The sequence below is a fragment of the Osmia lignaria genome, chromosome 3, assembly GCF_051020975.1.
Source record: "Osmia lignaria lignaria isolate PbOS001 chromosome 3, iyOsmLign1, whole genome shotgun sequence".
Lineage (NCBI taxonomy): Eukaryota > Metazoa > Arthropoda > Insecta > Hymenoptera > Megachilidae > Osmia > Osmia lignaria.
In genome coordinates, this window is record NC_135034.1 from 12,654,047 (window position 1) to 12,675,507 (window position 21,461).

The 21,461-nt window shown below is 41.3% G+C and overlaps 1 protein-coding gene across 5 annotated transcripts; it reads left to right on the top strand.

Annotated features, from left to right (window-relative positions):
* Positions 1–77: 77 nt before the first annotated feature.
* Positions 78–21,237, top strand: poe (E3 ubiquitin-protein ligase-like protein poe). Of its 5 annotated transcripts, none has more exons than XM_034338328.2 (41): positions 78–409; positions 597–694; positions 781–1,226; positions 1,290–1,814; positions 1,907–2,070; positions 2,214–2,448; positions 2,523–2,640; positions 2,779–2,954; positions 3,049–3,217; positions 3,294–3,523; positions 3,610–3,733; positions 3,817–4,043; positions 4,491–4,700; positions 4,789–4,976; positions 5,079–5,220; positions 5,299–5,576; positions 5,658–6,054; positions 6,126–6,283; positions 6,380–6,613; positions 6,725–6,936; positions 7,031–7,208; positions 7,297–10,300; positions 10,391–10,548; positions 10,628–10,774; positions 10,898–10,930; positions 11,067–11,268; positions 11,327–11,909; positions 12,003–12,601; positions 12,673–12,789; positions 12,895–13,110; positions 13,361–13,537; positions 13,617–13,791; positions 13,874–14,024; positions 14,150–14,528; positions 14,601–14,903; positions 14,989–15,218; positions 15,294–19,716; positions 19,841–20,295; positions 20,378–20,702; positions 20,779–20,938; positions 21,017–21,237. In XM_034338328.2, exons 1-41 carry the CDS (start codon positions 288–290, stop codon positions 21,079–21,081), a joined length of 16,533 nt encoding a protein of 5,510 aa, XP_034194219.2. In that variant the 5' UTR covers positions 78–287; the 3' UTR covers positions 21,082–21,237. The 5 variants fall into 5 exon arrangements, with proteins under 5 accessions (XP_034194219.2, XP_076549505.1, XP_034194222.2 ...); XM_076693390.1 differs by having other exon boundaries at positions 2,800–2,954; XM_034338331.2 differs by lacking the exon at positions 12,895–13,110.
* The last annotated feature ends 224 nt before the right edge of the window (positions 21,238–21,461 follow it).

Sequence of the window (21,461 nt, forward strand, 5' to 3'; positions counted from 1 at the left end):
CGCGGAATTTAAAGTTCGCTCTCCACGCTAGCGTCACGCTTTCTTACGCCGTGTTTCTATTGCGATGTATAGATCGGGACAGATGGCGTAAGTTGTACCTTTGTAGACGACGTTTACGTGTTATAAAGTGTTTGATATTTCGAGAAGGAAGAGCAAGCAGCTGAGACAGAAGAAGATACGCGATACGTAAAAGATACGTTTACGCGAACTTTTTGTGAAACTGTGTATGTAAAAAGCTGCCGTCGAGAGAGGAGGATAAGTTCGAACAAAGTCGAACAGTTGCGAAAATGGCGGCCAAGAGCGGTGGCAGTGATGAGTGGTCATCAGTAATGAAACCAATACTAGCAGTATCGCATGGATCGTTTGATAAAAACGATGTCATTGAATTGGCAAAGAGTATCGTTAAATGGTAAGGATTCTCTTAGAAATAAACAAGCTCCTTGTGTAAAGAATATATTCTGGATATATTCAATCGTTCAGGATTCTTTCCTATTTGGAATGACAATTCAGAAACGAATTGATATCAATTCGTACCGTTTCTATAAGAGATCGATTCTTATTATTATTATTATTATTATTTTTTTCATGATTTTTAGCGAAAATAAATTTGTCTTTCACGAAGAACAATATGACACCTTCTACACGTCTGTCGCAGCCCTTACGGCTGATCATCTCAGCGGTTGCGCCAGTACATGTAAGTTTATGATTTTCGTTACGGCTCTCTGCGATTGTGCGATTTATCTCATTTTATTCTTTTCTCTTTTTTATTTTATTTCACAGTTTCCAAAAGTCAAATATCGATAGTTTGTCAAGCGTGTAGAATATTACTTGGCCGCTTGGTAGACAAATTGTCTGAAATTCAACTGGGTGATGGAACACCTACTATTTTGAGCACAAAGCAGTTGTTGCTTCCAATTCGTGCCCTTTGTATGGGACAGTCGTTGCTTTCATCCGCGGATGAAGTAGCCTTAATAGCTGCTATAAAAAATTCCAAGATACCTCCTTGCGTCAAGTCCCAATCACCTGGAGTTGAAAAAGATTCTTCTCAGTCCTCGAAAGACTCTGCGAGGGTACGATGCGATCTCTCCAATAGCATTCTAGAACAATTGACTATGCCTCTACAAGACTTTACGCTGTCTGTGCCTCGTGTTATCGAAAGTTCCAGCGATGGGAGCAATAAAATTACCAATGACAATACAGCAAACGAACCTCACTCCGACACAAAGGTACGGTATCGCGTAGGATTTTAAGCTGCTTAAAGAATATAATTTCCTTTTCTTTGCTTACAGACAACATTTGTTGTAAATAATATAAATATTCTCCAAAGTATGGGTGCAGGTGACATCCTTCTGGACATGTGTCTGAATCTTCCACACTTGTCGCGGTACATTCGTAAATATCAAGCGTATTTAAACAAAAAAGGTTTCAGTTTACCTGCTAATGCTTCGGAAGCACACGCTATACGCCATAGTCTGCATTCCGTAGCAAATGACATTAATATCGTGCATAATGTAATATCTTTGCCATTATTGGAACCGCTGACTACGGTCAAGCTAGAAAAGCTATCGGTGCTGACCATGTCTTGTCTGTATTGTTCGATCGCGAACGCGACCGCGTCCAGCATCGTTGGAATAACGAATGCGGTATCGCCAAAATGTAGTACAAATACCTCTGCTGGAACACAAATGAATCAAAGTGGGAAAAATATGGAAGAAGAATACGATAGTTTGGCAATTACCGTTGTCGAAAAGAGCCTCGAAATATTTGGACTAGTCTCGAATGTGATAAAAAACAGTACGCGAGCAGGTGGCCATGTAAGGGATTATTTACGATTCTAATCGAACGTCGGTCTTAATTATTACGATCAAACGTTCTAAGAAATTGTTTTTTCTCGTTTCCGTTACAGATTTTACAGAATCATTTATTAATTGGTGTGTGGCTGTTGGTGACTGGTTTGCAAGCTCAACTTTCAGTAAGCAGTTTTAGCGCGGCAGACAAGGGTAAGGAAGAAAAGGGAAAATCACCTAGTAAAGCACGCGATGGAACTGCTCGTGTCAATCTGATGAAAGTGTAAGATATTATACGTATACGTATACGTATACATACGTATATAGATATACATATGTATAGACATAGTTAATATTAATATATCTTTTGCTGTTTCGGCAACAGATCAAAATTAATAAAGAATCGTAAAAACAATTGGATTTCAGCCAGCAAGGTTTTGGAGTGCTTTCAGTAGCCTTGGCTTCTCATGCGCTCACCCTAATGAGCGCTCTATTGGAAGATGTATCGGTCGAAGCGATTGCCGATTCTTCGATTCCACCTGAGCCAGCACCGTTAGATATTTTGTCCACCGCAACTGCGCTTCAGAGAGCAGTCACTTTCCTTCAAGCAGTACCGCTTAATCATTTATTGTTTTATTTAGCCACTATTAGTTACAGAAAGGTTAGTTGAAAGCTGTTTTCATCGTTTGCTGAATTTCAACAACGTTTTTCTATATAAATGTGTATCGTTTACAGGCTTGTACCTTGAAAAGGGTACAGAAGCATCCTTTCGAAGGCGATGCTTTAAGTCAGTCCGATTCGACGACTTATTACGAGGATCTGTTAAGTTGTTCAGATAATTCTACCGATGAAGGTAAGAAGGAGAGGTTTGAGAAATAAATGGAAAAAAAAAAAAAAAAAAATTATCTGCAAATGCATAGTTCTCCATTGTAAAATTCATGAAATTATTTAATCAATTCCATAAGAGTGAATGCGTTTTCTCGCTATACAGAAAAAACTGTTATGTCGGTAGAGGAGGACAGCGAACCCATTTTGGGTTTATGGTTTGAGGAAACCATCGCACCGTCCGACGAATCACCTGCGACTGGTACAAAGGAACCCAGTAACGAAACCAGCGCCGAACGAACAGTAACCACTATTGTTCCTGACAATCGTGAACCTCACGGTGTAAGTAAATTTTTATCCACTTTTCCTTTCTTTCTTTCTTTTTTTCAATAATAACGACGGGTACTTGATAATCAATTACATTTTTTTATTGCAGTACATATCCCTGGCCACTAAGATTTTTCAATTTATGAATCAACATTTAATCGGTAGTAGAAGCTGTTACGTGCGTGAATACGTAGTAAACGGCTTGGTTGAACAACAGATGGTTATATTAGCAGCAATAATCAGAGATTTAGATCATGAAACTGCTAGAACGGAAACAGGTGATTATCCATTACTTTTTCTCGATGTTTATTTCTTTCCTACCTCTAATAATTTAATTATATGTATTGTTCTTAGGTACAATCTCGGTATTCTATGGTGCAACTTTAGGCACCATGTACTCTGAATTCTCTCAAGCTTTGAGCCGCTACACCCACAATTTACTTGCTCGCAATACATTGAGCGAGAGTTTACAAAGCACTCTTTTGCAACATTTAGGCGTAAATCCTTGGGCTGGAACGGAAAGTACAACTCCGTACACCTGGCCACTTCAAGTTTATCCGAGAACGTTAAGCGTACTAGCACAGGTGTGTTGTATCCCTTTTTCGGAACAGATCCGTTTTATATATCTTTAAACTTTAACTAATTGTAAATATTAACAAAATCGGAACAGGTTCTTTTGCTGAAACCTCAGTCAGAAAAAGAAGCGGCATGCATAAGTATATGGCATCGATTGGTGACAACAATGGTGGAGAACGTGTGCAATCCACCTTCTACATTCGAAGCGGAAAATGAAGGTAAAATCTAAGATTTCTTTATCCGTGAGAATCGCACAGCTTGCTTAAGATACAATTGATGGTTCCATCCCTTTCTTTTTCAGATTTAAACGTGGAACACGCTCAGCTGGTTTTAATTCTATTTCATTCCCTTAATTTAATGCAAAAGAAATCTGTATTGCTTGTAACTGGTAGCGGCGCTGTACGTTGCAGCGAAGCAGTTAAAACACCTATGAAAGATTCTCAGTTATTACATTTGTCACGATTATTATTATTACTCGAATACATGATGAAACACCTTTATGACGCACCACCTGCGTTACTCGAACAAGTAAGTAGTCGATATTTTTTAATTGAGATTGGGATCATCTCGGAAAAGCATTTGACGTTAGTTCCCCTTCGTTAAAAATCTCATTCATTTCCTCGACACTATATTCTCTCAGATACCATTCAATCTTTCCTTATTCTTCCTTTTTCTTCCTTTTTCTTCCTTTTTCTCTGTTCTTTATTTCAATTTTTCTTTTTTTTTACGGGGATATAAGCTTACACGTTATCGATGCTAGCTTGAATAACGTTAATTAATATCAAATGCAAAAGTAATAATGTGCTCTGTTCATATTGTGAACGAAACGCAATAAGATACCAGGGCCACCAAATCGAAAGATACGTTTGAGTGGTAGTAAGAATCTTGTACATTTATCTTGTAATATAAATTCTTTCTTAAGCGTGTTTATTATAAAAGCAACGTCCTGAACGATTAAACAATTGTGTATTATAGGTTCAGTGGAATCTGTTTTCGGCGACAAGTCTGGTTTGTGATGCAAAAGATGGTAATAAACAAACGGCCCGAATTTTTACCTCGTGGACCGAAATTGAAGATAATTATCGTAAATACGGTACCCAAGACGAATTCTCAATGAAGCCACGATTTTACAACCTTTCTACTACGGATTTCAATAATCAAGACACGCCAAAGTTGGATGGATTGGTTACTATTAAATGAAGATTGTTAAAGTTGATATAATTTGTTAAAAATTATTAATATATAATTAGAAGAAATGAATTGAATTTTACAGGCATGCAACTTCATTTTGGGCGCACCGGATAAAATGAAGTATCCACTTTTAGTCGACGCGTTAATAGATATCCTGAATGTTCTGAATCAGACAGATATGCAGAAGAAAATTAATAACGACGATAAAGAAAAAATGTCAACATTTTTAGGTCTATGCGCTATTCGTTATTGCTTTTCCATATGTTGGCGGTAAATAATGCTACTTAATTTATATCTGTGTTACACATACATATGTATACGTATATGTATAGTACTCGTTCGGATCTTATTGAATTTTTAAATCATTGATAGTTTATTACTGATGTTACCACCCTCTACCCCGTACATGGATAAACTAGCTCTCGGCGAGGAAATTCCTGCTGGACCTATGCTGCTTTACTCTTTGATTTGGGGGCCTAGAGCTGCTTATAAAACTTTTACCAGTTGGATGAAGGTAAATCGCCGATTCTGTTTAGCCTAAAAAAGTGCCATATTAAAAAATAACACGTTATCGTTGTCTCTCCCTCTCTAGGATTACCTGGTTAGGCAAGGAATGTATACTCAGTACGCGGAGAATCTTTTAAAAACTGTATCGTCTACTGTCAATGCTCTCAAGTACGATATTACGGTGGCAAAGAATTGTATCACGGCGCTGAAACCAGAAACTAATTTCAATGATCAGATAATGCCAAAAAGCGCATTACCAAAGCTTAGCTCGTTATGTATTTTGGCAGCAGTCATCGGTAAATTGCAAGTTCTTTTCGACGAAAGTATATCAAAAAATCAAAACGAGAATGTGGAAAGTTCAAAGTAAGTTATTCGTATCTTGTATCATCTTTCGATACGTGTTTAAAATTTAAATTTAAATTCTAATTATTGTTTTATATACAGAAATGCACAAAGTTCGGAACCTGCAAGTACGAATACGAATACGAATACGAATACAAATACGAATACGAATACAAATACAAATACGAATATAAATACAAATACAAATACAAATACAAATACAAATACAAACAAAATGATGGTTAGTATTCTTCCTCACGTTCTTTCTCTAACCGAGGCTATCTTGGCCTCGTGTCGATCAAGTATACTTCATCAAATGATCGAGTCGTTAGAAGAAGAGGGTAAATATGGTCAACGAGACTATTTGGTACTCGATGATATAATTGCGATGGCGGGTGCAAACTGGGCAACCGAAGCATCCTTGATCACTTTTCTACCAAACTCTGTAAAATTAGTTCTCGATAAATGGAAAGCCATCAACGTTACTTACATACCATGGGTAAGCAGTTTAAACATACATGCTATGTACTTTTGTTTACATTACATTACATTACATTATATTAATTACAGAATACCTACGCGAATGATATTATACCGGCTGAAAGTTACATTCTGATAACTGTGAATCATCATGTGAGCTCGCTTTCCGAATATCCAACATTTTCTATTAATCCATCTCTGAAGAATTTGTTGCACAGCTTGGTTGCTTTTATAGTAGAATATATTACGTAAGTTTTCATACCTTTTCTTTTCTTCTCTTTAATTTGAGTTTACAGGAAACGGTGTATGATAAATTGTATATAACTTGTTTTTTGTTGCTGTAGTCCTAGTACTGCACCGGAAAACTCGGAGATACGTTCTCAGGCGCTGAATATTCTTGTCGCATTATCTATGGACGCTCGTACGGATTACCTTCAAGATATGACCAACAAGGCTTTGACAAAAATGTTAGGCGATACCGACAACGAAACGCGACAGCTACGGGAACATTTGTTTATATTGCGTGACACGTACAATTTGATAATCGAATATACCAATGATTCCCAGGATCCTGTAAAGTATGTAGTATTTGCTTCAGATACTTTTTTTCATATTATCGTGGATAATTACTTGATTTAACGATTGCTCGATTCTTTCATTTCATTTCATTTCATTTCATTTCATTTCAGTATCACGATAGATGAGAAAATTTTGAAACGGTGTATCAAATATTGGGAACAATTGTTGGAAAAGCCAGTTGGATGTAAAGCTTTGGATTTATTCTTTGCGCCCAATACCAATCGGTCTCTTGTTTCTGTATTGCTCTGTATAACGTCTTCACAGTCGTCTCAACAATTCGCTACATACGTTTTACGTTTCTTCAACACGCTATTCAGAACAGGTAACTATGGTGATAAAAAAAGAATTTCTATACGTTTTTTATTACGTTTATTATTACTTGAAATTTTCTACGAATTGCGTATATATGTCGATAGCTGAAAAAGGAAATTACGGATCATTGGAACGTCTTTGTGGATCTGTATCGAACCTAGCTCACGTAGAAACAGAGAAATTACAAACATGGTTAAAACAAGTCATCTTAGGAGCAACAAGTATTTCCCCAAGCGCATCATCGACCAATGTTCAAACACCTACGGTAGTAACCTCAAATGCGTGAGTATTAGTTTAGAACGAATGAATAACATTAATTTTCGTTAATCAGCATGATGTTTATCAACGATTATTATTAAAAATCACATAGGTTGGTTGCCGTTAGTGGAACAGGGACAACAGATGATGCAGAAAAAGCTGACGAAGTCAGTAACGCGCCGAATAACGAACAAGATCAGTGGTTGATCTTGTTGCCAGATGATTCTGTAAGTAATAATCAATCGGCAAGCATCACTGATGATCAACAGCAGCAGCAGCAGCAGCAGCAACAACAGCAACAGCAATTACAACAACAACAACAACAACAACAACATTCGATGCATGAAAACAGCCGACTTTTGCGAGCACTCACGAATTACATAGTAAAAGAAAAAAGTAGCGTGGACGAAGGTGTACCAGTGACGATTCTTCGAGCCCTTATACCATTGGCTTATCATATTCTTTCCCCAACGATCGAGGGCAATGGCTTTTCAGAACTGATGAACGTCATGTCGACGTTAGCAGATGCCGGTTCCGAAAAGGGTCATACTTTATTGTTTAAAGCTGCGATCGAATGGATCGAATTATGCAAAGAACAATTGATGAATAAAGATCTTCAGAGTTTGGATAAACCATTGCCGTTCGTCGAGGCTGGTTGCTGTATATTGAATTATATAGCAGATATAGTAAGCGCGATTTCTCCTCAATCGATATATTCTCAAGATCGAGCAACAAGTCCACCCTGGGAGGGTGGTACGCCGGTAAACGACGTAAATGACAGCGACTGGGTGGATGAAATTCCACACGAAGACGAGGATAGCGCTGCCGAGGATTCCGACGAGGATAGCCTTTGTAACAAACTCTGTACGTTCACGATCACGCAAAAGGAATTTATGAATCAACATTGGTATCATTGCCATACTTGCAACATGGTAGACGGGGTCGGTGTTTGCACAGTCTGTGCTCGCGTCTGTCATCGCGGGCACGATGTAACTTATGCGAAATATGGAAATTTCTTCTGCGATTGCGGAGCGAAAGACGACGGTTTCTGCCAAGCATTGACGAAAAGAAGTCCTCAAACGTCGGAGCACCAAGGTGGTGGTGGTGGTGGTGGTGGTGGTAACGCCGCGGTTGCTGTTGGCGGTGGAAGTAGTACAGCTGTTTCCACCAGTGGTTCCACCGGTGGGGTTGTCACCGCTGGCCCCAGCAGTTACAGCAATGCGCACAAACATTCCTCTCAAGATAATCGCGGCGATCTGTTCCTCACGAATAGTTTGCGACGAAGAACTTCCAGCCCATTTTATTTCTCTGACAAACAGGAAAAACAAGGACGCGATAAACAAAGGCACGCGTATTTAGCGAGGCAGCTGGAATCATCGAAAGAGTGGATACAAAGTCATCTCTGGAAGGCTGGTTTAGTTTCATCGTTGGTAGATTTGACCGGTACGTTGCTACCAGTGGTGGATGCGTCATGCAAAAAGAACTCGGCGGTTGGTTGTCACGCCCGTGCTCAAACGGCACTGAAACAATTACATACGATGGATAAAAAGTTTGAATACACCGATCAATTGACGCTTCCGACATTGGGATCGCAAGAGGGTGCATTTGAAAATGTTCGAATGAACTATTCTGGAGATCAGGGACAAACTATCAGACAATTATTGTCCGCGCATATGATACGTCGAGTCGCAATGTGTTGTCTGTCGTCGCCAAACGGTAAAAGGCAGCATCTAGCGGTCTCGCATGAAAAAGGGAAGATAACGGTGTTACAGTTGAGCGCTCTGTTAAAACAACCCGATTCGTCGAAAAGAAAACTGACCTTAACTAGGCTCGCTTCGGCGCCTGTACCTTTTACCGTACTCTCCATAACTGGTAATCAATGGAACGAAGATTTCCTGGCCGTTTGTGGTTTCAAAGACTGTCATGTATTAACCTTCAATACATCTGGAACGGTCTCTGATCATTTAGTTTTGCATCCTCAATTGGAAACTGGTAATTTCATAATAAAAGCGATTTGGCTGCCTGGATCGCAAACTCAGCTGGCATTGGTCACCGCGGACTTTGTCAAAATTTATGATCTTGCTAAGGACGCGCTTTGCCCTCAGTATTACTTTTTAGTACCGACTGGAAAAATACGGGACTGTACGTTCATGTACTCCGAAGACGGTGTATTTTACTTGTTAATAATGTCGTCGGCTGGATACATTTACAGTCAAGTAATGGACGAAGAAAGTTTAGCGAAACACGGGCCGTTCTACGTGACCAATACCCTTGATATCTATCATCCGGAAATAAAGGATACTGGTCAAGTTGGCGGTGGTGGTGTATCAATTTATTATTCCCATGCTTTGCAATTGCTTTTCTTCAGTTACACGGGTGGTAAAAGTTTCATCGCGCCTCTCAAGTACATGGATACCGAACTAACGACCGTTTTCCAAATCAATCTCGCTGGTAATAAAAGTTCGAACGGTAACAAATCGAATATCAATCAACCACAACCACTCTGTCAATGGAGCGAGGTAGCAAATCATCCTGGACTGATTTGTTCAGTTATACAAACAACAAACAATCCTGTTATATTGATGATCAAACCGGACACGATAATGATTCAAGAGATTAAAGTGATCCCAGCAAAGGCTAAAATAATGGATATGGTTGCTATAAGACATCCGAGTTCGAACGGTGAACACCGTACAACTTTGATATTATTATGCGAAGATGGAAGTCTAAAGATCCATATGGCCGGAATGGAACAAACCGGATACTGGATGTCATCCATGGTTCAACCAATCGGTACGTTATCAAACGTAAAACCAGCTCGAAAAAAGAAAACAACCAAGACTGGAAAACCTTCGAATTCCATCAGTTTTCCCATTGATTTCTTCGAACATTGTCAAGTGATGAACGACGTTGAATTTGGTGGCAACGACTTGTTGCAAATTTACAATGTAGCCCAAATCAAGCATAGATTAAACACCACCGGCATGTACGTTGTTTCTACAAAAGCAATGGGATTCAACGTTGAAGTTACCAATAACGATCCTGTTTTGGTAATGACTGGAATTAGGATACTCCTTGGAAATCAAGATATTCAGAGAGCCCCAGTTTATATAGAGGTGTTTATATAAAGTCTTGAACGTTTCACTATGCTTCACTGTACAAGTAAAAAATAATACTGTTCTAATAATTTCTCTCTGTCTCTTTAGGTATTTGGTAGGAGCATATACACAACACTGAATAGAAGCCGATGGTTTGATATTCCCTTAATGCGGGAAGAGAGTCTTCAAGCTGATAAAAAGTTAACCATCACGTTTGGACCGTCTCAAGATCCTGAGGGTGTCATTATGGTGGATTCCATTAAAATGTAAGTCTTATTCTTCATCTCAAATAGTTTCAATTGCACTTATTATCTTATTATTATCGTGTTTGTGTTACATTTTTAGATACGGTAAAACGAAAGACGCGTTTGGTTGGCCGGAAGAGATAGAGGATGTTCCATCTGGCCAGTCTACATCTGCACCAGTAACCGCTATAAACAATGATACGGACAGTGCTCTGGTTGCACCTGCTCCTTTATCGTCTGTTGATAGGTAGGTGAAAAATAATATCAAGTACATACTAGTTGTGTCTTGTCATTTGAAATATAGTAAATCTTTCTTAACCGTGTTACAACGAAATCTTTTTTTTTTTTTTATCGTTGCATAATGCGTTAGCTCGAGGAAGGCCAATTCCCTTAATATCGAAAGGTAAGAAGTTGATTGAAATGTAACGAATTTTATTAGTTAATAGTATAAAATATGTTTCATTATGTTGTTATCCTATTGTTGGCAATAAATAAAAGAATCTTGGAAAGTTACGTTAATTATTATTGTCTTGTTGTAGAATGGTTGCGGGCATGTTGGAAGTACTGGAATTGTCCTTCAATATTCCTACCAACGATGAAAACAAATTATCGTTAAAGGCTACGGCCGTCGACGTGGCGTCAAAGTTGTTAATATTGCCGACTCCGCCTTTGGTGCAAATTCATACAACTGCTCTTCTTGCGGCATTGCATTCATCCAAACAGGCATATCATCTCCATAAGGTAAATAATAGCAAGTTATTTAACGAACAAGTTATTTTAAAGATGAATTGTTTTTCAGGATCATGCGCTACTCTCTCATGTACTAGATTCGTTAAAAACGATGCGAGAGCTGAACGACGCGCGGGACATTGACGCGGAAAACTATTACAGGCTTGTATTGATTGTTCGAAGTATTTCCGTTTCACGACCACAAAACCTTGCTAAATTTACCGATCAGTATACAAATAAGTCGATAGACGAGACAAACATAGCTATTTTTGAAAAGGATCGACAAAATGTTAGCCAATCCTGCAAAACCGTCGATGGAAACCAACAGCAGCACTTGATCGTTCAGCTTATGGAGATACTGTGGGCTTTGCATATGGCGTATCCAAAGAATATGGCTCTGGCGCCTGTTGTAGTCCCAGGACTGACTCATGCCGAAGGAACGATTCACGCGATAGTTGAAATAATCCATGCATTCACCACGTGTGACGTTGAGAAAAATGTTCCCTTGGCTGCTAAACTATATCTACAGTTGTTACTCTCATCCGATACCACGATCAGTTTTACCGCTAAACAGGCGATAATTCGCGTTCTAAGACCAAGATATAAGAAAAGAAGAGTTTACATACCAACTCCACCCAATTGTAGTACTCCAGGTATACAATATTCCCATGTATTTTCTTTACTCGTTTCGTCTACATTCTGTCTACATGCATACATAAATACATACATTTGTGCAAACTAAACAGGAACAGCCGTAGATGGTGAAGAAAAGCCATCATCCTCCTCCGGACAATCGCATCGAGAGGCGATAGCAGTAGCGTCGTCCGCTTCAACCCCTATTCCGGCACCGACAACATCATCGGCTGAAACTGAACAACATTTGGAGGTTGATTCTGTAGGATCGGTGGATCCTCTAGCGGTGGTGCTAGCTGCGGAGAGCAATCAAGGATCTAGTTCATCTGCAAGCGGTGCTGCGACGACATCCACTGCTACGATTAGAAACGCGACTGGTAGCAGTAGCGCTGCTGCCAGTAGCAGCAGCGGATCAGCGACTACAAGAGGGGCTGTAAATTCCTTTGAAACGTTACTAAGCTCCGGAAGTTTTTCACAAATATTAGACGTACCACCAGACACCGACGACGAGGCAATGATGGAACTAGCGATCGCGCTTAGCTTACAAGATGAGGGAGGAGGTGCCGATTTGCAAGTACTACGACAAGGATTTCAACAAAACGTATCCAACTTACAAGGCCTGGAGAACCTTCAAAACTTGAGTGGACCAGCATTGCAGAGTCTACAAACGTTAGCAGCACAGGGTTTGGTTCAAGTTCAAACCACCAGTCAAGTAAGTACACGTATATCGAGTGCCTCAAACTTTTTTTTAATCTTCGATCATTATTTTGTCCATATCCCCAGAGTCAGGAAGGTGGAGGACATTATTCAGATACGACAGCATCTGCTGGTGGTTCTGACGACGAGGGATCAACTGCCGCTACCGATGGTAGCACGTTAAGGACATCTCCTGCAGAACAAGTGAGCCTGTTTTCCTCTTAATTGCGCGTAATTGAAATCAGAGCAAAATAGTAGAAGGGGGAAGAGGGAGAAGGATAGTAACGTTTCGAATATATTTTATGTCAGGGCGGTAGTGGTGGTAGCAAGGGTAGCGAGAGCGGTGGAAGCGAAAGCGGAGCAAGTGCTGTAGACAGTATGACGGGGGAACATAACGTATCGGGAAGGAGTTCCGCTTACGGCGACAATGGTCCCGACTCTATACCTCCGATCGGAGGAATTACAGTCAACCACCAAGCACCACGTACTGAAATTAATTCCGTCGGTGTTCCCACGGCTTTCACCGTAAGTGCTTCTTCCGTCATTCCGCCGCGTTTCACTCACTGCCGATCATTTATTTCATTCGCTCACTTTCTTTATAATTTTCTTCTCTACCATTTCTCTACCATTTCTCTACCATTTCTCTACCATTTCTCTACCAACGAGAGTACGAATAAGATCATTCTCCCTTTTTCTTCTTCTTTCCTCTCGTCCTATCGTCTAACAATAAGCAAAAGTTTCGACATATTATAAGGGTCGCAAATCATTCTATTAGGTCATCGAACAAGAAGAAGGTACGGAACAGGAGCACGTTACCGAACAGGAAAATGATACCAGTTGCGAAAATACAGCAAAGCTGCATACCGTTCGCTTGCTGTTACTCGACAAACTTATGCAATTTATACCAAATTTAACAAACGTACCCGGTGTCTTGGCAATCCCATTTATGCAGGTTTGTCCGATTCGATTCGATTCGATTCGATTCGATTCAGTTCCTTCTTTTAATCGAGTTAACGAAATATCTGCTTTAGGTTTTATTAATGTTAACGGCCGACTTGGATGGACAAGACGACAAAGACAGAGCTTGCGTCGAACGACTGCTTCGAATATTAGTAAAAGAATTAGAAATGGATAAACCGGATACAACAAATATATGTCAGCGCAGTAATAAGAGAGAAGTTCATTTGGTTATTATGCGACTGTTAAGTGAGTATCGAAAAAAAAATCTAATCGTCGTTGCTTTCAATTTCTTATATTCTTACACATATATAATTCTTTACTCTTTCAGGTGTTTTAATGTCTCGTTCAAAGTATACTGCTAAAACACAGAGCGAAAATTCAAATTTCGTTTCTCAAATGGCAGCTGGAATACTCAGCAAAGCAGGAGTAATTGACTATTGTTTGACGTTATTGAAAGCATTGTTGGAATATTGGAAAACGTAAGTAAAATATTTTTCAATTATCAAAAAACTATCATACTGACTCGTGTCATGTATTATTATTATTATTATTATTATTATTATTATTATTATACGTGTTATTTATTGTTTTTTTTTTGGAACAGGACATCGACGGAGGAAACAGGAACTATTCTCGGCGGCCAATTACTTAAAGAACATCTCACGACTTCGCTACCAGATATGTCACCATTCTTTTTGCGGCAACACGTGAAAGGTCATGCCGGTGACATATTCGAACCGTACCCTCAGTTATTAACTGAAATAGTATTGAGATTACCTTATCAAGTGCACAAATATGCAGAAAATAATTCGTCACAAGCAGCGTTTGAACAGCCATGGTACTTTTACCTGTGCGAATACATGATGTCGTATCAAACGCCTCTGGTTAGACGTCAAGTACGCAAGTTACTTCTTTTCATCTGTGGTAACAAAGAAAAGTACAGACAGTTACGGGATTTGCACGCTCTAATTTCCCACGTTCAGGTAAGCCTATTTTCAAATCAATTATAATTAACTGTAGTGAGAAAATAAAATTGTCTATCTTTGCGAGTGTAGTCGGTACAGCAGTGTTGTACCGCCGGCGGATTTGACCCTCTTCAAACGCGTCCACATTCCATCAATTTGCCGTACGATTCTTTGGTGGAATTAATCGAACACCTCAAATGTTGCGTCGAGATTGCTACAAGCCGTACGGGAAATTGGCAACGATTCTGTTTGAAACAGAACACAGTGCTGTCTTATCTGTTTACTATATCAACGCTGTTAGACGAGGGTGTCAGCCCTACGGTGCTGCAGCTATTGCAGTGCGCTATATGTTCGAGTAACAAGTCGAAGGAGACGAAGGATAGTAAAACGAAGGTAACGATATGTATTACATACAAATTTACGTGTATACCATATATTTAGTTAATTATTTAATAATGTATATATATACCGTACATAGGAGTCGAAAGCAGCAAGTGCAGGAAGCAAAGAGAGACGAGAGCGCGAAAAGTCTGAAGATTCTGATACGGAAGCTAAATTCGAGGAAACTCAATGCTTAGCTTTAGTTGAACAGATTCAGAAGCAAGTATCTCCGAATCTGCTAACTAGATTCATTCAGACTTTTTTACTCGAAACGAACAATACTAATGTACGCTGGCAGGCTCATTCTCTGATACTGGCTATTTACAAGTAAGTCTTATTCCAGTTGTCTGAAGAGGATTCGCGAAAAAATGAAAAAAAGAAATAATCCTTTTTCCTATATAGAAATTGCAATCCAGCTGATCAAGAGATTCTGCTAGATTTGTTGTGGCGTCTGTGGCCCCTGTTGCCTGCATACGGCAGAAAAGCAGCTCAGTTCGTGGACTTGTTGGGATACTTTTCTCTGAAGACACCTCAGGCGAACAAGAAGATGCACTGTTACATGGAGCAAGCGGTTGCGGTTTTAAGAGCACAAAATCAGTTGCTTGCGCGTCACCCGAACGCGAATCTCTATGCAAATTTGGCTCAGTTCGTCGAATTGGATGGCTATTATTTGGAGAGCGAACCCTGTTTGGTGTGCAACAATCCCGAAGTTCCAATGACGACGATCAAACTTTCTTCGATCAAAGTCGATTCGAAATTTACGACAACGACGCAGATTGTGAAATTAATTGGTAGTCACACGATCAGTCGAATCACTCTTCGTATCGGTGATTTAAAGAGAACAAAGATGGTGCGCACGATCAATATATATTACAATAATCGCTCGGTTCAAGCGGTGGTCGAGTTGAAAAATAAACCTGCCATGTGGCACAAAGCGAAGAAGATAACGTTAGCTCAAGGACAAACAGAGATCAAAATGGAGTTCCCTTTACCGATCGTTGCTTGTAATCTAATGATCGAATACGCGGATTTTTACGAGGACATTCAAGCTTCTTCCGAGACGCTTCAGTGTCCACGTTGTTCAGCGAACGTACCAGCAAATCCAGGTGTCTGCGCAAATTGCGGAGAGAACGTGTTTCAATGCCACAAGTGTCGTGCAATCAACTACGATGAGAAGGATCCGTTCTTGTGTCACGCCTGTGGTTTCTGTAAATACGCGAAATTTGACTACACGCTAACCGGAAGACCCTGTTGCGCCGTCGATCCGATCGAAAGCGACGACGATCGGAAGAAAACTGTAGCAACGATCAATGCTTTGCTCGAGAAAGCTGACAGGGTGTACAAGAATTTAATATCGAATAAACCGACTTTGGAAATGTTGTTGGTTAAAATATCGGAACATCGGTTGGATCGCACCCTCGAAGATGGTGGCAGTAGCAGCGCTATTCAGGTGTCTAGCGGAAGTACACAAGTAAACAGAGCTATACAACTGCTCGCTCAAAGATATTGTGGCGAATGTAAAACTTCGTTTGAAGAATTGAGCAAAATCATCCAAAGGGTGTTGGCTTGCCGACGAGAATTGGTAGCATACGACCGACAGCAACGAGGTCAGATGGTAACCGGCAGTGGTAGTAGTTCCTCAAACACCATCACCACCACCACCACCACCACCACCACCATCGTTATCGCTGATTCATCAAATCCCAAGGAAGAATGTTTGAGAACATCGACATCGACATCGACATCGACGTCGACAGCGGCAGCGACGTCAACGACGGTGACAACCACAAACACAACCACGACGTCGATAAGCAGTAGCTCAGCGAGTACACCAGCCCCGATCGCAACTGTGAATCCTCAGAGTATAGGTCGTTGTTACGGTTGCGCTACCGCAGCCACGGAACACTGTCTCACCTTGTTACGGGCTCTGGCTACCAATCAAGTCGCTAAAGACGTGTTGTGCAAACAGGGCTTGATTCAAGAACTGGTCGAACATAATTTACGCAAGGGTACGGTTCAGATGCAGGAAGAGGTGAGACAGTTGCTTTGTCTCGTAACTACGGATAACGCTCAATCCACTAAAGAACTGTGCTCTCTGTTGACCGGTCGTATCACGTTGATGCTTCGTGGTCGAGTCTCTACTTCGGACCTGGCACTGGCGGTACGACACGAAATGGCTCTATTGGCTGCCCTTATTCAAAAGGAAGATGCATGCTGGGAGCAAAAACTTCGCTGCATCATGCAATTGTTCCTAATGGCTTGCAAGGAATCAAAAAGCCCCGTTGTTATGGAGAGTATCATTTTACCCTGCTTAAAGATACTCCAGGGCCTGGTGAAACCGGAGCAACCGGTCTCGAAAAAGAACAAAGACAAGAGTATAGAATCATTGGCAACCGTACAGGTGCCCGAATGCGTGACCATCGATGTGGGGAAATGGTTAAACGGGGACCCAAAGCATTCCTATTCCGAATGGATTCGTCGTATGCCACAAAGCAAAAAGTCGACGGAATCGACGACGAAGCCGTTGAAGAAGGAGGAAACACGAGTACTCTATTTAATGGAAAAATATGGACACAGATGGCGTAATAGATGCAATAGAAGGCAACAACAGCAAGGAGTTCAGCCATTGAAATTGGCCGATGGCGCTTGGCTGAAGGAAGTCCTATTCAATCCGAGTTCTCGACTAGCTCGACAAGTCGCCTGCAACATGATCGAGAGTCTCTGTCAAGGAACAGAACGGAAGAAGGAGGTGTTGGTATTGTTGACCTGTTACTTGGAAGAGTTGCGTACAGCCGGCGAAAGCAGCACCGAATTTCTCGCGTTGTACCAAAGTTTGATACGGCAACCACCGTGGAAACAGTTCCTGGCAGTACGAGGGGTGATGACATTGCTCGCCGATCTTCTGACCAGGGAAATCGAGGAGCTCCACCGGTTGGAAGAAACGACTCTGACCAGTGATCTGGCTCAAGGTTATTCCCTAAAGATGCTTACAGAATTGATGGCTACGTTCCTCGAACAGGAGAACATAAAACAACAGTACAAGGGTCGGCTGGTAGCCGCTGTTCTCAATGGTTATTTATCCCTGAGGAGGCTGGTCGTTCAGCGAACGAGACTGATCGACGACACGCAAGAGAAACTGCTCGAGCTTCTCGAGGAGATGACCACCGGTACCGAGGAGGAGACGAAAGCGTTTATGGCGATCTGCGTGGAAACGGTGCAAAAGTACAGCGTCGAGGATGTACGTACACCGGTGTTTATCTTCGAACGGCTATGCTCGATCATTTATCCAGAGGAGAACGACGTAGGTGAATTCTTTTTAACCCTCGAGAAGGATTCGCAACAAGAAGACTTTCTTCAAGGCAGAATGTTGGGAAATCCTTACAGCAGCCTCGAACCTGGATTAGGGCCGTTGATGAGGGACGTGAAGAATAAAATCTGTCAGGATTGCGAGCTAGTCGCTCTGCTGGAGGACGACAACGGAATGGAACTGTTGGTAAACAACAAGATCGTCAGTCTGGATTTACCGGTGAAGGAAGTGTACAAAAAGATCTGGGTAATGGAGGGTGGGGAATGCGACGCGATGCGTGTCGTCTATCGAATGCGAGGATTACTCGGTGACGCTACCGAGGAGTTCGTTGAGAGCCTGAACGCTAACAGCGAACAGGAAGTGAACAACGAGGAAGTTTATAAAATGGCGAACGTTCTTGCCGAGTGCGGTGGCCTCGAGGTGATGCTGAATCGTTTAGCGGCCATCCAGGATGTGAATCGAGCCCGTCCGCTACTTCAAGTTCTCCTCAAGCTGTTTCGTCTATCGGTAAAGGTGAAGAGGAACCAAGAGGTGTTGAGCAAGCCAGAACTCGGAGCGGTTACGGTGTTGCTCGACGTGCTGCAACGTTGTCTTGCCACCGAATCAGACAATTCCCAGGCAAAGGTTACAGAACAGCTGTTGGACATAATGGAAACGATTTTAACGCACGCCGCCTCGCAACCCCTCTCAACGTTTCAGATATTCTCCCGTACATTGGGCGGACCGGAACACGTAAAGGCCCTTCTATCTTGCACCCAATCGACCGCTGTCAGACAAAGTAGCAACGTATTGGCTCACGTTGCCCGCGTATTGGCAGCGCTTACTTACGGGAATACCGAGAAAATGGCCCTCCTTTACGATTACTTCAAGCCTGTCCTGAACTTTTATAAATTCGACTTTGAACACACGCCGGATGACGAGCAGAAGCTCGAACTCTTCTGTATTCTAACCCAAGCTATCGAGCGCAACGCAATCGGTAATACACTAAAGGATTACATGATCGGCATGGGAATCGTCGAACACGCCTTCGAGTATATAACCGTACACGCCCCTTGCGTAAAACCCACGCTCTTGAGAACGGACAGCGACGAGCTGAAGGATTTCATATCGAAGCCGGCCCTAAAATACATTCTACGCTTTCTTACCGGCCTAGCAACCGATCACGAGCCCACGCAACTCGCTGTCTCCCAGGTGACCATCAGCATCATTCACCGACTCGAACAGGTATCCTCGGACGAGCACGTCGGCTCGTTGGCGGAGAATCTATTGGAAGCATTGTGCACCAACAAACGCGTCGCTGAATTGATCGAGGAGGCTCGACAACATACTCGTAGCGAGAAGAAACGCTTGGCAATGGCCATGCGAGAGAGACAGTTGGGCGCGTTGGGAATGCAAACGAACGATAAGGGTCAAGTAATGGCTAGCGGAACGATTCTTCAACAAATGGAAGATCTAGGAGACGAAACAGGGTTAGTTTGCGTTATCTGCCGGGAAGGGTACAAATTTAAACCGAACATGGTACGTTTGCTACTTTTTTTCCTTGCTTTACAACTTCTTTTTCTCTTTCTTTTTTTCCATTTCATCCATCGATTCATCCCATTCATACATCCATCAATCGTGTATTCCTCTTATTCTCTTACAGGTTTTGGGCATATACACCTTCTCGAAACGTTGCAACGTGGAAGAGTTTGAAACGAAACAGAGAAAGACGGTAGGCTACACAACTGTTACCCACTTTAACGTCGTTCACGTTGACTGCCATATGTCGGCGGTAAGATTAGCGCGCGCCAGAGACGAATGGGAAAGCGCGGCTTTACAAAATGCCAACACCAAGTGTAACGGACTGTTGCCGTTATGGGGACCTCAAGTTTTGGAATCAGCTTTCGCTGGTTGCCTAGCCAGACACAATACCTATCTACAAGAGTGTACCAGCCATCGAGACATATCCTACCCATCCACCGTTCATGACCTGAAATTGTTATTGCTACGATTCGCTCAAGAGAAAAGTTTCCACGAGGATAGCGGTGGAGGAGGACCTCAGTCGAATATGCATTTGCTTCCGTATCTCGTTCACACGGCTCTTTACGTAATTAACACGTACGTAAATATTATAACTTTCTATTGAAATCAAGCTTCTTTGAAATTTCACAAATACTGTGTCTTCAATACTTGGTTGCAGCACAAGAGCAGCACCTCGAGCAGACAAAACATTAATGGGATACTTGGAAACACCTCCTGGACCCAGCTGGCTCGAGAGTTGTTACGAAGCCGAAGGACCATTTTACCAATGCACCATGTCACTTTTGCTTCTTACACCAGCCCGCTGGAATACCCATAGACTTGCTCATTTCAATAGATTGATTATTCTTGCTCATCAACGATACATTTCACCGTCAGCTGCGACCAAGACCATTGCCGATGTAACCGTGAAGCATTACGCGGTATACAAAAGCGCGTTCATCTTTTTTGGGCTAATCGATTCTATTTATGCCAATTTCTTCAAGGTATGTTCGAAACGCGATACAGTGTTTTATTTTTATAAATCCATCATTTCCTTACTTACATTATTTACTATTTCAGAAAGTCAACGTATCGACAGACGATCAATGGCCATCGGTTTTGGCCGAATACATCAGACATAACGATGAAGCCATGCTAAAGGCATCGGAACGCGTACTTGCTACTTATCGCGACGAACTCTTACCTTGTACATCTTTCGAAGAATTTTCTGATGTTCTCGGTAAGAATAATAATACGACGACGACGACGACGACGGGGCTTTTCTAATTTTTCATTACTTTTCACACTTTTGTTTCAGGCTTGTTGGAAGATATAACAAATCCTTCTACGTACATAAGCGACCTTTTGCAAAGACTTGGTTAAGCAATAATACGAATGGTGTTAAAAAGAGTCCTCCATTTCCCTTTTAACTTTTAACATAAATATCACGATTTAATGCGTTAAACTTCCGAATTCCACGTTTCTTTTACTTTCGTTGCTTTTCAGTATATAAAATAATATTAAAGAAAAAAAAAATAATAATAATAATAATAATATATATGTCGCTCGTGTATATCTTCTTATAGGTCTCTTTTTTGCTAAATCACCGATTGCTTTGACCTCAATTGTTCCGATTAATATACTCGCACCGCTGTTCACATTGCGGGTGATCCTTTTTGCTTTCGGTAGGATATAAAAAAAAAAAAAAACGTTCAGTATATCGCGTGGTGTTATTACTCGATTCTATGATTGTACGTTTAAAA